The 15,655-nt window shown below is 33.9% G+C and overlaps 1 protein-coding gene across 1 annotated transcript in view; it reads right to left on the reverse strand.

Annotated features, from left to right (window-relative positions):
* Positions 1–576: 576 nt before the first annotated feature.
* The window catches only part of LOC119521707 (zinc finger protein 850-like), a 68,963-nt gene continuing 53,884 nt past the window's right edge, over positions 577–15,655 (reverse strand). Inside the window, 2 exon segments of the mRNA XM_037820289.1 lie at positions 577–4,958; positions 15,559–15,594. Of these exon segments, the coding sequence (XP_037676217.1) occupies positions 3,491–4,958; positions 15,559–15,594 (1,504 nt within the window). The 3' untranslated portion in view covers positions 577–3,490.

The raw sequence follows: 15,655 nt of genomic DNA on the forward strand, positions 1-15,655 counted from the left end.
CTTACATGAAATAATGATTGAAAATTACAACCTTAGAGTCATGCCTTTTGGATTTGGTAACATTTCCCAAAGATGTTAAAAGATATTAGACCTGGGGGTTCCATGATAATGTTATTCAAATCATTCTTTACTACAAGACTCTTATTCATTTGTTTGGCTGATAATGAGCTTTTCATTTTTCTAAGGTGGCACTTTAGTATTCAGAACTTCATAAACTTGTTTAAACATAGAAGCCTTTTTTAAAATGCCATTAAGTACTAATGGTGTTCCTGGAGTAATAATTAAAAAAACAAACACTGGGTAAATGTATGTCTCTTACATTTAAAATGCATACCTAGTATCCTCAAGGAGTAACATACTGACCTATTGCAATGAGTTATTTTATTATAGAACTCAAAATTTCTGTTTTATGTTACATTTAATTGTCAAATCTGCATGGAATATTGGTGTCAACTATTAGATGGTAAAAGACTGAATAGGATACTGTATTCCCTAACTGCAAGAAATGGATATGAAGTTGTAGATTATAAGGGACAATCATACTGACATAACAGATGGTTGATTGACAATATACACTTAGAGATTTTCATCAGTCATTTTAATTCAAATGGTATTAACTCTTTTACCTGAATTCTAATTGTGCAAGAACACATACATGCAGTATTTCATAAAAACTAATATGCTTTGATGCTGATACTTTCTTGATAGTGCCAGAAAATACCAGTGGAAGACATTTCACATTTCTAATTCATGGTGGTTATCTGGCTAGAAGTGATTTAAAATAGCAAAATATGAAAAAAAAAGTGCCTTTTATATTCAAGAAATTAGATATCTATAATTCAAACCATTCTTAAAATCAAATAGTTTGGAAAAACTAATGAATCTAGACCACAGGTCAGGAATTTTTTTGAAAGGGCCAGATAGTTTAGGCTAGCGGGCCAAACTACTGAACTCTGCTGTTGTTACAAAAAAGCATCCAAGCAATATGTAAGTGAATGAACATGTGTTCCAATAAAACTTTATTTGCAACAGGTGGTTGGCCCATGGGCCATAGTTTGCTAACCTCAATCTAGACAGCACTAGATTTTTGTTTTGTCATTCATCCCAGTTTATAATTAAACCAGAATAGCTGTGTCTTGGATACTCTAGACATAAACTTTTTTAGTTCATAGTTCTTTTGGTATATCCTTAGTTCCATTGGGTGATAAAGTATTTAGATTTTCTGTGTATAATTTTATCAGGGAAACCACTACAGCTTTTGGTTTTTAGGAGCTATCCAAATAGAGATTTGTTATTGTAGTAAGAAATCCATGTTAGCCATGAGCTGGAAAAATTTTGTTAGAAATAATTTTCCTTATTTAAGTTTTATCTGAGATGGTACCAAATTTAAATGCTATGGTTAAAAGGGAAAGATTGTTTTCCTGTTTTTTTTCAATTTAGAAATTTTAATTTCTAAGAACATCTTAAGTCAATTTTGATAAATTACTTATTCTATGAAAATAATTCTCTCTAGATTTCTAAATAAACAGGAATAAACTTAATAAGCATTATCTTACATTTTAAAATGTTTCCTCCATATTTACAGATGTCCCCATTTTTATTAATGATACTATCATTAATTACATTCTGATTTTGTTCCTGGAGCTGATTTAACAATGACTAGTTGACTTGGTTAATGAATTTCTAATGGAAAAATTTTAAAGTCCTTGGTTCAAGATTACTGTTTCATTTAAGTCACTAAAATCTAGCTTCTAGATGTATTTATTGCTTTTCACAGAAACAATGACAACAATAAAACTTTTGAAGAGTACTATTTCTGTTACTATTTAGTTGCTTTTATTACTTCCTTATGTTGGCTCAGGGTTTATTTTGTTCTTTTTCTAGTTTTGTGTGGTTGAATGCTTCATTATTTTACCAATTTTGTCAATGCCTATCAAATGTCAGACACTGAAGAGGTTCTGGAGATAAAGCGATAAAGAGAACGTTCCAGCCTTCATTCTTAGTTTCCTACATGCATTGAAGCATATTAAATTTCCAAGGAGCAGAAGTTACCAACATCCCGTAAGTTCTGATACATAGGCACTTCATTATCATTGCTTTCTGAATAGGGCTTAGTTTCAAATTTAATTTTCTATTTAATTCAGGAATTGAACATGAAATTACAGATTTCCAAAGGGAGACTGAAAAATACATCAACCTGATTAATAACTGCAAAATGGATTTCTACATTAATAGAATATAACAATTCACATTATTCATACTGCGAAAACCCAACAAATGCTTTTTAATATATACAACAGCACATATGAAGTATTTTTGCCAAAAACGTTTAAGCAGAACCCAATGAAAGCTCTTGGTTTGACTTCAAATGTACTCCAACTAAGAGGGATAGAAGAAAAGATAAAAGACTCATAAGGAAACAAATAAAAAAAAATCCAGAAAGTGGAATATCTGACAAGACAACTTTCCTGCACTCTTCAAAAAGCCAGTCATGAAAACAATGGTAAGGATGTTGTTCTAAACAGCTGTTGGTAAGGTTTTTGGTAAAAGACCAAGTAGTAAAGATTTTAGGCTTTGGGGGCATATGGCCTTTGCAACAACCTCTCAACCCTGCTATAGTAGTGTGAAAGCAGCCACACATAATATGTAAATGAGTAAGTGTGTCAGTGCTCCAATAAAATTCTGTGATTTAAATCCTCTCATGTTCTTTACATTTATTAGATTTTCATCTAGAAAGAATTATTTCAAGTTGAAAAAGAACAAGTAGTTAAAGGAGGCTTATCTAAATTCATTACACCCATAGGGCTTTACCTCATAATACTTTGATAATAGTAACACAAATAACACTATTATTTAAAATAGTGATTAATAAGTTCTTGAACATAGACTATGTGTGAGATAGCTTCTAAATTTTCTGTATTCTGACAACAGCACAATAATGTATGTGCTGTTATCACCATTTACAAATTATTCCCAGAGGGGATAAACGTCACATATGTCCCAATTCACTTAAGTTGAAAAGAGCAGAATAGCAATCATTAGTGATAAGGTACGTACCATGGCTAATGGTTTTCTCAATTTTTTTGGATTAACAGGGGCTCGCTGTGGGATGGGTTTCCTCAAGTTTAAAAATAGCTGATTAGTGCTGGAAGGCTTTTATACATAAAGCATAAAGAAGAAAGGGATATCCATATTCCTTGAATTTTCCTCTAGTATGAATATTTGATAATCCCTAAATAGCGAAATGCCTGAGAAGGCTTTCTTATGTTATATAAAATATATTAAAGTTCTCTGAGGTATATAAAAATGTTCTCTGAACATTTGGGTCACAACTAAAAAGCTTCAAACATTATTTATATTCTGAGTGGTTTACACAGTGTAAATTATTTAATGCTTTGTAATAACTGAACTATATCTAAAAGTCATTCCACATTCTTTTCATTTAAATTCTTTCTTGGAGGTATAAATCTACTGATATGTTGTACATTGTCTACATACCTTTCCAGTCCTTACATTCACGAGGTTTCTCTCCAGTATGAACTCTCTGATGTACTTTAAGACTTGAACTAAGCCTAAAGGACTTTCCACATTTGTTACATTCAAAGGGTTTCTCATCACTATGGATACTCTGATGGCGAATAAGTCGTCCATGTACACTAAAGGCCTTCGTACATTCCTTACATTTATATGGTCTCTCACCAGTATGAAGTCTACGATGTACAGTAAGTTGACTGCCACTACGAAAAGCCTTTCCACACTCTTTACATTCATAGGGTTTCTCACCAGTATGAATTCTATGATGCTTTCTAAGGCTATCAACATGACTAAAGGTCTTCCAACATTCCTTACATACATAGGGTTTCTCTCCCGTATGAATTCTCTCATGTCTCACAAGGTTTGAGGCACTAATAAAGGCTTTTCCACATTCTTTACATTTATATGGTTTCTCACCAGTATGAATTCTCTCATGCTGTATAAGTGCTGAGGAATGACTAAACACCTTTCCACATTCATTACATTCATAAGGGTTCACACCAATATGCATTCTCTGATGTGGAATGAGTTGATAGCCACGACTAAAGGTCATTCCACACTGCTTACATTCATAGGGTTTCTCCCCAGTATGAATTCTTTTATGTTGAACAAGACTTGAGGTAAAACTAAAGGCCTTCCCACATACTTTACATTTATATGGTTTCTCACCAGTATGAATTCTATGATGTACTCTGAGATCTTTACTATGACTAAAGGTAATTCCACATTCCATGCATTCATAGGGTTTTTCACCAGTATGAATTCTGTCATGTCGCATAAGGTGAGAGACTTGACTGAAGGCCTTCCCACATGTCTTACACTCATAGGGTTTCTCACCAGTATGAACTCTCTGATGTACTCTAAGTCCGCCACCTTGACTGAAGGCCTTTCCACATTCGTGACATACATAGGGTTTCTCACCAGTATGAACTCTTTCATGTTTAGCAAGGTGTGAGGCACAACTAAAAGCCTTCCCACACTCTTCACATTCATAGGGTTTCTCACCAGTATGAATTCTATGATGTGTTCTAAGATCTACACCACGAATAAAAGTCATTCCACATTCCTCACATCTATAGGGCTTTTCACCAATATGAATTCTCTGATGTTGCAGAAGGTGAGATGCACAACGAAAGTACTTGCCACATTCTTTACATTCATAGGGTTTCTCACCAGTATGAATTCTCTGATGTACTCTACAATCTACATCCCGAATGAAAGTCATTCCACATTCCTCACATCTATAGGGTTTTTTACCATTATGAATTCTCTGATGTTCCAGAAGGTTAGATGCACGATGAAAGGGCTTCCCACATTCTTTACATTCATAAGATTTCTCACCGGTATGAATTCTCTGATGCACTACAAGGTCTGAACGACGACTAAAGTTCTTCCCACATTCTTTACATTTGTATGGTTTCTCCCTATTACGAATTTGCTGATTTAGACTAACAGGTGGCTTCCTATAAATGTGCATTTTTCCATAGCTGGTTATTTCATACCTTGAATCCAAATCTAAAAGAGATAAGAAAAAAATAATTTGTTTTCTTGGACCAGGAAAAGTAAATGTTCTATAGTAGACCTAAGAGAAAACTGAAAAGTTCACCCATCAGAGATAAATGGGTAAAATACGGTTCTACAATTTGAAAATGTGAAAAAAGGCACAGAAAATGAGATTTTATGCAGTGGCTTACTGGAAAAGTTTAACAGCCAACTCTACACACAACACATATCCACTCAGTCTTTACTTTTAGTGTTTTCCAATGTCTGTGCTGTACATACTCCCACAACAGCCAAATTCAAGAATCAAACATGATGCAATTGAACCAAGACTTAGGATGTGCACAATTAGTTCTAGCAAGTTGGTACCAGCCACCTCTAATTTACCATTGAGTTTATAAAAGAAAGTCAGATTGGTAATTAGGAAAATAGGTTGTTTCTGAAATATAGATGTGGATCAGAATTATGTGGAAATAGTAGTAGGTATTGGGTATCTCTTATTTTTATCAACTCTATCCTATGATTAGGATAGAAATCAAAATTTAAGAATTCCTATCTGAATGTTTTTTAGAATAAAACATAATAGATTATTCGTATCTCCATATATTGATATCTCATGTTCTCCAAGCCTCCAACTCTGATGGTGGGTGAGTTCTGCAGGAGAAGCTGGCACCCTCCTTCACGGAGCGAAAGACACACTTGTCTACATAGTTAGAGAAGCAGAAGGAGAACTGGCAAGGACTGGGGGAAATGTCAGTTCAGCTGCTGACTCACACCAACATTGTTAGGTAGCTAATAAGTGATAAGATGCATGAGCTGCAACTGAATGTCCTTCAATGCACTGACATTTCAATCATGAAAAAATACGGCTTCTGCTTCATTTCTACCTCTCAAATCTCACCCATAATGACTCTTCTGGCCCACAGCTATATAGAATAGGGAAAATAGGGAAAACGTTCCAGCTTAGATTGACAAGAAAAATCCACCACAAGAGTTTAAAGCAAAAATAGTAACAATGTATTGTGGAATTTATTACATATATGGGAATAAAAAAATATGACAACCATAGCAGAAAAGCTTGAGAATGGAAATGAAGGTAAATTGTTGCAGTCTTACATATAATATGTAATACTATTTGAAAGTAGACTGTCTTAAGTTAAAGGTATATATTGAAAATACTACAGCAACCACCAAACAGGGGTATATATAATAAACCAATAGTGGAGATAAAACAGATTTCTAAAAAATACTAAATTTAGCCAAAAGAAGCAGGAAAAGAGGAAATAAGGAATAATAGCAGGTTGTAGATTTAAATCCAACTATATCTATAATTAATTGAAAATGGTCTAAACTCTCCAATTAATAGGTAGAGATGGCCAATTTGAAAAAAAGAAAAACCCATTATATACCATCTATAAAAACCAATTTTAAATACAAAGATTCAGAGAGAGAAAAGTAAAAAGATGGTAATATACCATGCAAACACTATGTATAAGTATGATGGAATGACTGTACACCTATCAAATTCTAACACAAGAAAGGAAATGTGAGACACCATTTAAGATCCAAAAGATCTTAAAAGGATAATAAATATAAAAATTATGTCTATAAATTTGACAAGGTAGGTGAAATAAAGAATTTCTTAAAAGATATAATTTGCCAAAACAGGTTCCAGAAGAAAAAGAAAATCTGAATAACTTGTATTTGTTAAATTAATTGTATTGGACATTAAAAAGTTTCCCACATAGAAAACTTGAGGGCTGAATTGCTTCACCGGTGAATTTTTCAAACCTTTAAGAAAGAATAATACTGATCTTCAACAGCCTCGTTCATAAAAAGGAAGAGGTAGGAATACTTCTAACTCATTTTATGAGGCCAGAATAACCTTGATACCAAAATCTAACAAAGATAATACATAAAAAGTATAGACCAATATCCATCAGACATTAGGCAGAGAAATATCAGCAAACTGAACCCAGCATTATATAAAAAAGGATAATTGCCAAGTGGGGTTTATCTCAGGACCAGCAGTTGTCTTAAGATTAAAATATCAATCAGTATACCATACTAGGAAAAAAAAATCCATGTAATCATTTTATTAAAAAGAGGTCCAGGATAGAAAGCGAGTACATAAAAGGTGCTCAGCATCATTAATCATTAGGGAACAGCAAATTAAAACCGAGACAAGTAATGGTAAAGATGTGGAGCAACTAGAACACATGTAAATTGCTGGTGAGAATGCAAAATGATACAGCACTTTGAAAAATTGGCAGATTCTAATACGCTAAACAAGTCTATTATATGACAAAGCAAACCCAATCCTAGGGATTATCCCTAGAGAAATGAAAATTTATGTTCACAAAAAAAACTCTATATGATATTTATAGCAGATTTATTCATAATCACCAAAAACTGGAAAAAATCCCAATGTCCTTTAATGGTTAAACAAACTGTTGTACATCCACATAAAATAATACTACTCAGCAATAAAAAACAAAAAACTACTGGTACACAAAACAGGGTTGAATCACAAATGTATTATGGTAAGTGAAAGAAGCCATATTTGAAAAGGCTAAATATTGAAATGACGCTATTTATATGACATTTTGGAAAGGCAAAAAGGAGAGGAACAAATCAGTAGATGCTAGGCCTTAGGGATGGGATTATGGTTTAAATAAAAAATGGTTCAATGAAAGAATTTTTGGGGGTTGTCAGAACTGTTCTATATTCCTAATGTGCTAGTAGTTGTACAACTATATGCATTTGGCAAAACTCATAGAACTATATACCAATAAAAATGAATTTTATTGAAGGTAATTTTTAAAAAAATTATTTCAATAGATTTAGTCAAAGCAGTTGACAAAGTTCAAAACCCATTCATAGTAAAAAACTTCCAGCAAGCTAGGAAGACAACTACCCCAATCTGACAAAGGGCAGATATGAAAAACCTACAGCAAACAACAGTCTGAAAGTTCAATTATTGATCAGGAATAAATCAAAGATGCTAGCTAACTCTCATCACTTTTATTCAACATTGTACTGGACAACCTAGCCATTTAACTCAAGGAAAAGAAATATAAGGCATAAAATCAGAAAGGAAGAAGTCTAACTGTCTCTATTTGTAGATGATTATTTACAGTTTCCATACTCTAAGATGATGGCATAGGATATATCTAGACCAACTAAACAGAATAGAGACGAGAAATAGTTTCTGATTTATAGAAGAAACACAACAGGAAAAAGAAAATCTTTTCAACAAATGACGCTGAAATAACTAGATTTTCATAGGGAATAAACTGACCTCTGACCCCTATTTTTTTAAAAATTAACTCTAAAAAGCTCATAGAACTAATTGAAAAAGCTAAAATTATAAAGCTTATAGGACAAAAAAAAAGCTGGTAAAAAAAATCTTTGCCACTTTGAGTTAGGCAAAGACTTTTCGATATGCTACAAAAACAATAATCATAAAATCAAAATTTGATAAACTGAATTCATTAAAATTAAAAACTTCTTCTCTGTGTGAGACATTCTTAAGGAAATGAATAGGTAAGCCATACTCTGGGAGAAAATCTTTTTAATATTAACAATGGACCTGTATCCAAGATAAGTAACTTTTACACCTCAAATATAAAACAATATTTTTAAATGGGAAAAGATTTGAATACACTGCAAAAAATGTGAATGATCTATATGTTCCATAGAAGTCCTTTATCAGGTTGAAGAGGTTCTCTTCTATTTCCAGTTTGTTGAATGTTTTACCACGAAGATTTGTTGGATTTTATCAAATGCTTTTTTTGCATCATTGTGATGATCGTGGAACTTTTGTTTGTAACCTATTGATGTATTGCATTGATTTTTCTATGTTGAACCAATTTTGTATTTCTAGGATAAATCCCACTTGGTGGTATATCCTCCTTTTTATATGTTATAGAATAAGATTTGATAATATTCTATTGAGGATTTTTGCACCTATATTCATGAAGAATAGTTTTTATTCTGTTGATTTTCTCTGATTTTGGTATCAGGGAAAAATGAGCCTTAAAGGTTGAACTAGAAGTGATCTCTGTCTTCTATTTTTGGAAGAGTGTTTGAAGGATTGTTGGAAAGTCTCTTTTAAACATTTGGTAGCATTTATCAGTGAAGCCATCTGGGCCTGGGATTTTCTTTATGAGAAATTTTTTCCCCACTAATTTAGTCTCTTTTCTTGTTATAAATCCTATATTCTATTTCTTCTTGATTCTTTATGGTTGCTGTGTGTGTGTTTCTAGGAATTTTCACATTTCATCTAGGTTTTTAATTTCTTAGCATTCAATTATTCATAATATTCCCTTATAATGCTTTTTATTTCTGTAAAGTTGGCAATAGTCTCCTCTTTCATCTTAAGATTTTAGTAATTTAAGTTTTCTTTTTCTTAGTGTGGCAAAAGGTTTGTCAATTCTCTCGATATTTGCAAGGAACTAACTTTTGGTTTTGTTGACTTACTCTATTCTTCTTTTAATCTCTATTTCATTTATTTTCATTCTAGTTTTTATTATTTCCTGCACCTTGGTTTGAGCATAGTTTGCTCTTATTCTTGTTACTTAAAGTGAAAGTTTAAGTTATTGATTGAGATCTTTTAAAATATAGACAATAGCTATAAATTTCCCTTTTAACACTGAATTAGCTATATCGCATACGTTTTGTTGAGTTCTCACTCTCACTTATCTGAAAATATTTTATAATTTCCTTTATGATTTTTCCATTGGCCCACTGATTATTTAGAAGCATGTTGTTTAATTTCCACATATTTTTCAAGTCCCGAATTTCCATTATTTTCTCAATTAATGACATTGTGGTTGGAGAATGGATTTTGTATGACTTGAATCCTTTTAAATTTATTGAGATATATTTTAAGGCCTAGCATGAGGTCTATCCTAAAGAATGTTCTGTGTGTACTTGAGATGAATGTTTATTCTGCTATTGTTGGGTGGAGCATTCCATACATAGCTGGTAGGTATAATTAGTTTATAGTTTTGTTCAAGTCTTTCTTATTGATTTTGTCTAGTTGTTCTATCCATATTGAAAGTAGAGCATCGAAGTCTCCAACAATCTGGGGGCTCTGATGATACAGGGTTCATATAAACCTGTCCCCGCTATTAACATTTGGAATTAATGTGGTACCCTTGAAACAAGTGATGAAAGAATATCATCGTAGTTATACTCTTAATGATATTCCATGTTTAAAACAGGGCTCATTCATTGTACAGTCATATAGTTGTATATTTTTTTAAAAAAAAAACATATTATTCTAGTAACGAACACACGCACATACACACACACATATATATATGCACACACATATATACACAACCTAAATTTTCCCCATTTAACCACATTCAAAACATGTAATTCAGTGATGTTAGTTACATCCACAATGTTGGGCTACTAATACCACCAAAACTTTTCCATCACCTTGAAATAGAAATTCTATACCAATTAAACATCATCTCTTCATTCCTGATCCCTGCTACAGCTCCTGGTAGACTATATTTTAGTTTCTGACTCTGTGATTTTCTTTATTTCAATTGTTTCTTATCAGTGAGATCATACAATGTTTTTCCTTTGGGTTCGACTATTTTCACTCAACATGAGGTCTTCAAGGTTCATCCATGTTGCATGTATCAGAACTTTGTTCCTTTTCTTGGCTGAATAATATAATTCATTGCATGTTTATAACAGATTTTGTTTCTCCATTCATCTGTTGATAATCATTTGGGTTTCTTCCATCTTTTGGCAATTGTGACTAATGCCCCTATGAACATTAGTAGGCAGATACCTGTTTGAGTTCCTGCTTTCAGTTCTTTGTGGTATATACTTAGGATTGGGATAGCCAGGTCATATGGTAATTCTATACATAATTTTCTGAGAAACTGCCAAACTGTCTTCCACAGTGGCGGTACCATTTTTCATTCCCACCAACAATGAATGAGTGTTCCTATTTCTCCACATCCTCTCCAATGGTTATTTAGCCATTCTAGTAGGTGTGAAATGGTATTATACTGTGGTTTTCATTTGCATTTCCATAATGGCTAATGATATCAAGCATCTTTTCATGTGCTTTTTGGCCATTTCTGTTTTGTCTTTGGGAAAATGTCTATTCAAGTCTTTTGCCCAATTTTAGTAGGGTTATTTGTCTTTTTGTTGTTGAGTTCTATTATTTTTTATAAATTCTGGATACTAAACCGTTATATATGGTTTCCAAATATTTTCTCCCATTGTGTAGGCTGTTTTACTTTCATGCTGAAGTCCTCTGATGCACAAACTTTTGATTTTTATGAAGTCCCATTTATCTAATTTTTCTTTTAGTGCTTGTGCTTAGGGTATAAAGTCTAAGAAACGATTACCTAACACTAAATCCTAAAAATGCTTCCTTTTTGTTTTCTTTAGGAATTTACAGGCCTGGTTTTTATATTTAGGTCTTTGATCCGTTTTGAGTTAAATTTTTTAAATGGTATGAAAAACAGGGTTTCCTATTAAGGGCCCCTTATCTTTCCATATTAATTTAATGTTTGGCTTTTTCATTTCTGCAAAGAGACTGTTGGAATTTTGATTGGGATTCTGTTAGATGTATAAATCACTCTGAGTAGAACTGGTATCTTGGCAATATTTTATTTAGTCTTTCAATCCATGAGCATTGAATGTCCTTCCATTTATTTAGGTCTTCTGTGATTTCTTATAACACTGTTTGGTAGTTTTACATACGTAAGTCCTTCAAATCCTTGGTAAATTTATTCCTAGATATTTGATTCTTATAATTACTATGGCAAATGGATTTATTTCTTAATGTCTTCTTCAGATTGTACAGTACTGATGTACAGAAACACTACTGATATTTTTGTGCGCTGATCTTGGTTTCTGAATTCTTTTATGAGTTTTACTAGCTTTGTTGTAGATTGCTTTGGGTTTCCTATATAGGAACACGTCATCTGCAAATTAAGGAAAATTATACTTCTTTTTCCAATGGCTGCCTTCTGTTTATTTTTCTTGCCTAACTGCACTGGCTAGAATTTCCAATACAATGGTGAAAAAAAGTGGTGACAGTTGGCATACTTGTCTTATTCTTGATCTTAGAGGGAAAACTTTTCAGTCTTTCACCACTGAGTATGAAATTAGCTATGAGTTTTTCAGGAAGTTTCTTTTTTTTGAAGTGTTTCTCAAGAAGCGATGCTGGATTTTGTCAAATGCCTTTTCTGCATCAATTGAAAGGATCATGTGTTTTTTTGTTCCTTTGTTCTATTAATGTGGTGCATTACCTTAATTGATATCCTTATGTTGAACCATGCTTGCCTTCCTGGGCTAAATAAATCCTCTCCAGATAATGACCCTTTTTTTCTACTCTGAAAGGAGCTTTCCAACCAACTTTTCAAAGATGTGTCTCCTGTCTGACTACCTGGGCTGTTACCTACATAAATGGTTTCCTGTAGACAGACTGGCTGTTACTTACCTGTACACCATCTTCTTGCTTCCTCCCTCCTAACCATCCAGGGTTCTTTTCCTTGCTCCAGTAAGGTAATCACATCTGGCTTACTAATGGAATGTCCTGCATATAAAAAAATGCCACATAATGTAGAAAAAAGACTTTGATTAAGCAAAATTAAAATTATATTTATAATAAACTAAAGGTAAAAATGATGCTGAATAAAATTGTAGAGAAGAGTGAAAGAACTAAGGAATAAGAGCCCAGTTAGGTAGGGAAGAGCGTTTTATTTTTGGTTGTTGCTTTTTAAAATTAAAACTCATATGTTTTCCATCTCTTGAGCGCAAGCACAATGTGGTTGAAAATACAGACTCTGGAGCCTGGGTTCAATTCCTGCCTTTGCTACCTCCCAGCTATGTGTGACCATGGACAAGTCATTTAAATCCACTGTTCCTCAGGGTTCTCACTTGTAAAAGGGGGATAATCATAGGGCAGATCAGAGAATTAAATTGGGTGATATATATGTAAAGGGATCAGAACACTGCCTAGTACATAGTAATCACAATATTCACCATTACCTTTATCAGTGTTATTACTGTTACTTTCCTAAGAGTACACAAGAAAAGATATCTATAGGATATACACTGCATGTTAAATGCCATTTTCATGGATTACAACTTTCACCCACAAATCAGATAAAAGTTGCTTTAGTAAATGGATTGCTTTTGAGTTTTAAGTGAATTTCATTCATCTAATCCATCATCATATAAAATGCAGATGATCAGTCATCCATACCCAGTGTTGAGCTGATATCCCTGCAAGTGGTTCTGATAATAATATGGAGTATCTGCAGCAATTCTGAGCATAAATGAATAGAAAACCTTGATCCTTTGATAATGGCTATCTAATGCCAGAAAATTTTAATCTAGCCCCTCACTCACTAAGAAAGGGGGTCAAACTCCAGAAGGACCAGAGGAAGGTGTGAATGTCACAGAAGTATAGAGAAGATGAACGTGTTTAATGGTGTTGCCATTTACCACCTGACTAAACCAAAACCATTTCTTTGGGAAGAGAAATTTAACTAGTTTCTGGAAAGCAGCCCTGAACACGATAGTTGAAAAAACACATGTCCTAGAGAGTAGATTATAAATTACCTGAGGCTAGCGAGACCAAGTTACCATAGTTCTCCATCATCACATCCCTGTATAAGGACTTCTGAGCAGCATCGAGACATTCCCATTCCTGCTGAGAGAAGTCTATAGCCACATCCCTGAATGTCATTGATACCTGAAACAGAAAATCCATGTACTGCTTGAGAAATTAAAATATTTTGAAGAGAGGAAACAAGAGATAAAGGATTACATTGCAGGAAGAGAGCAATATTTTAAGGACCTAGGCAAGGGGACTGAAGATGACTGCATAAATATTTCTGAAGAATCCTGCTGACAGAGACAAAACTTCCTGGCATGCTCTGGGATCCCTTTTAAATATTCGAACCTTTTGGAAACAGATAAAATAATAAAGCTTCCCTGTTAAACTACATAGTAAATACAAGCATAATGCCTGATTGGAATCTACTACATAAATTCTCAATAACTATGAATTGCTGAGGAAACATTTTGCTTTTAGGGGAACAAAAAATTCAACCATCTGATATTCTTTCCAAATGTAGTACAGTCTAATCTTTAGAAAAGCTGGATTTGCATAAAGCTAAGAATTTCTTCAAGCAGCAAGTATTTCACTATGTCAGATCTTACCATAAGCATTCTTTCTGATTTTGACAAACTCATGTACTTTTCAAGTTCACAGCAGTATGTTTCATTAATACATTAGATTTCATCATTTATATATTTAGGTTGGACAATATATGTAAGGTCTTTCCCAATCTGAGACTCCATGTTCATCTACTAGTTATGATTATGATGATGGTCTTTTTTGTTGCCATTTACCATCTCTTACTCAACACTTTCCTAATTTTGAGTATGGTAGGCAGCTTGAAAGATGGTTTCCAATGAGGCCCACATCCTGGTATTTATACCTTTGTGTAATTTCCTCTTCTTGAGTGAAGGATGAACCTAGAGATTTGCTTCTAAGACACTGAATATGGCAAAAATGAGGAAATGTTGTGTCCAATAATGGGTTACAAAAGACTGATTTCTGTATTGCTTTTGCTTTCTTGATGTTTCACTTACTCACTGTGATAAAGCCAGCTGCCATGTTGTGAGCTGCCCTTTGGAGAGGCTCACAGGCTCACATGATAAGGAATTAAGGGTGGTATCCAGCCAATACCCAGTGAGGATATGAGACCTTCAGTCCAACAGCCCATGAAGAACTGGATCCTGTCAACAACCACTTTAGTGAGCTTGGAATCCGATCTACTCCTAATTGAGCCTTAAGATGACTACAGACCTGGCCAACAAACTGACTGCAGCCTTATGAAAGACACAAAGCAAGAAGCCAGCCATGGCATGCCCCAATTTTTGACCCACTGAAACTATGAGATAATAAATGTTTGTTGCTTTAAGCCACTAAGTTTTGGCGTAATCTATTATGTGCAATATATATCTAAAATACTGAATTAAAGAGTACTGAGGAAACATGATTAATTATATAGATGTCATCAAAGGTTAGCATGCCTTGTGCCATTTAACAAAAGAATAGCCTTGATATCTTTCAGGGATTTCCTGCCAAGATCCAGTACCTCCAAGTATGCAACTCCCAATGATACACTGTAGTCTAATGAGGAACTTCACTTTGTCTTGGCTATTGGAAAGGAACCTCTAAATCTTTGCAATTTTCTGTGATAGAAGTGTTCTCATTCTTCATGGTGGGCCCTCTGGACCACACCTGATAGTTCACATGCTCATGAGATAATGGGGCCAGCCATATCTGTAGTCTTAGGGTTGGTGGCTGGCCGCCTCAGAAAGACCAACCATGAGATAGGGGCTTGGAGCTTTGAGTCACATCATGTTTGCTAACATCCCTGACCTATGGGAATAGAGGTGTGCTGGAGACTGAGTTCAATCATGTGGACATTGATTCTATCAATCATGCCTACATAATGAGACCCCATATAGACTTGGGACACTTGAAGCACAGATGAGCTTCCATGATTGACTGATGCACTAGGAGGATGACACATGCTGACTCCATGCGGAAAGGACA

Source organism: Choloepus didactylus, chromosome 27 (genome assembly GCF_015220235.1).
Source record: "Choloepus didactylus isolate mChoDid1 chromosome 27, mChoDid1.pri, whole genome shotgun sequence".
In the NCBI taxonomy this organism is placed as follows: domain Eukaryota; kingdom Metazoa; phylum Chordata; class Mammalia; order Pilosa; family Megalonychidae; genus Choloepus; species Choloepus didactylus.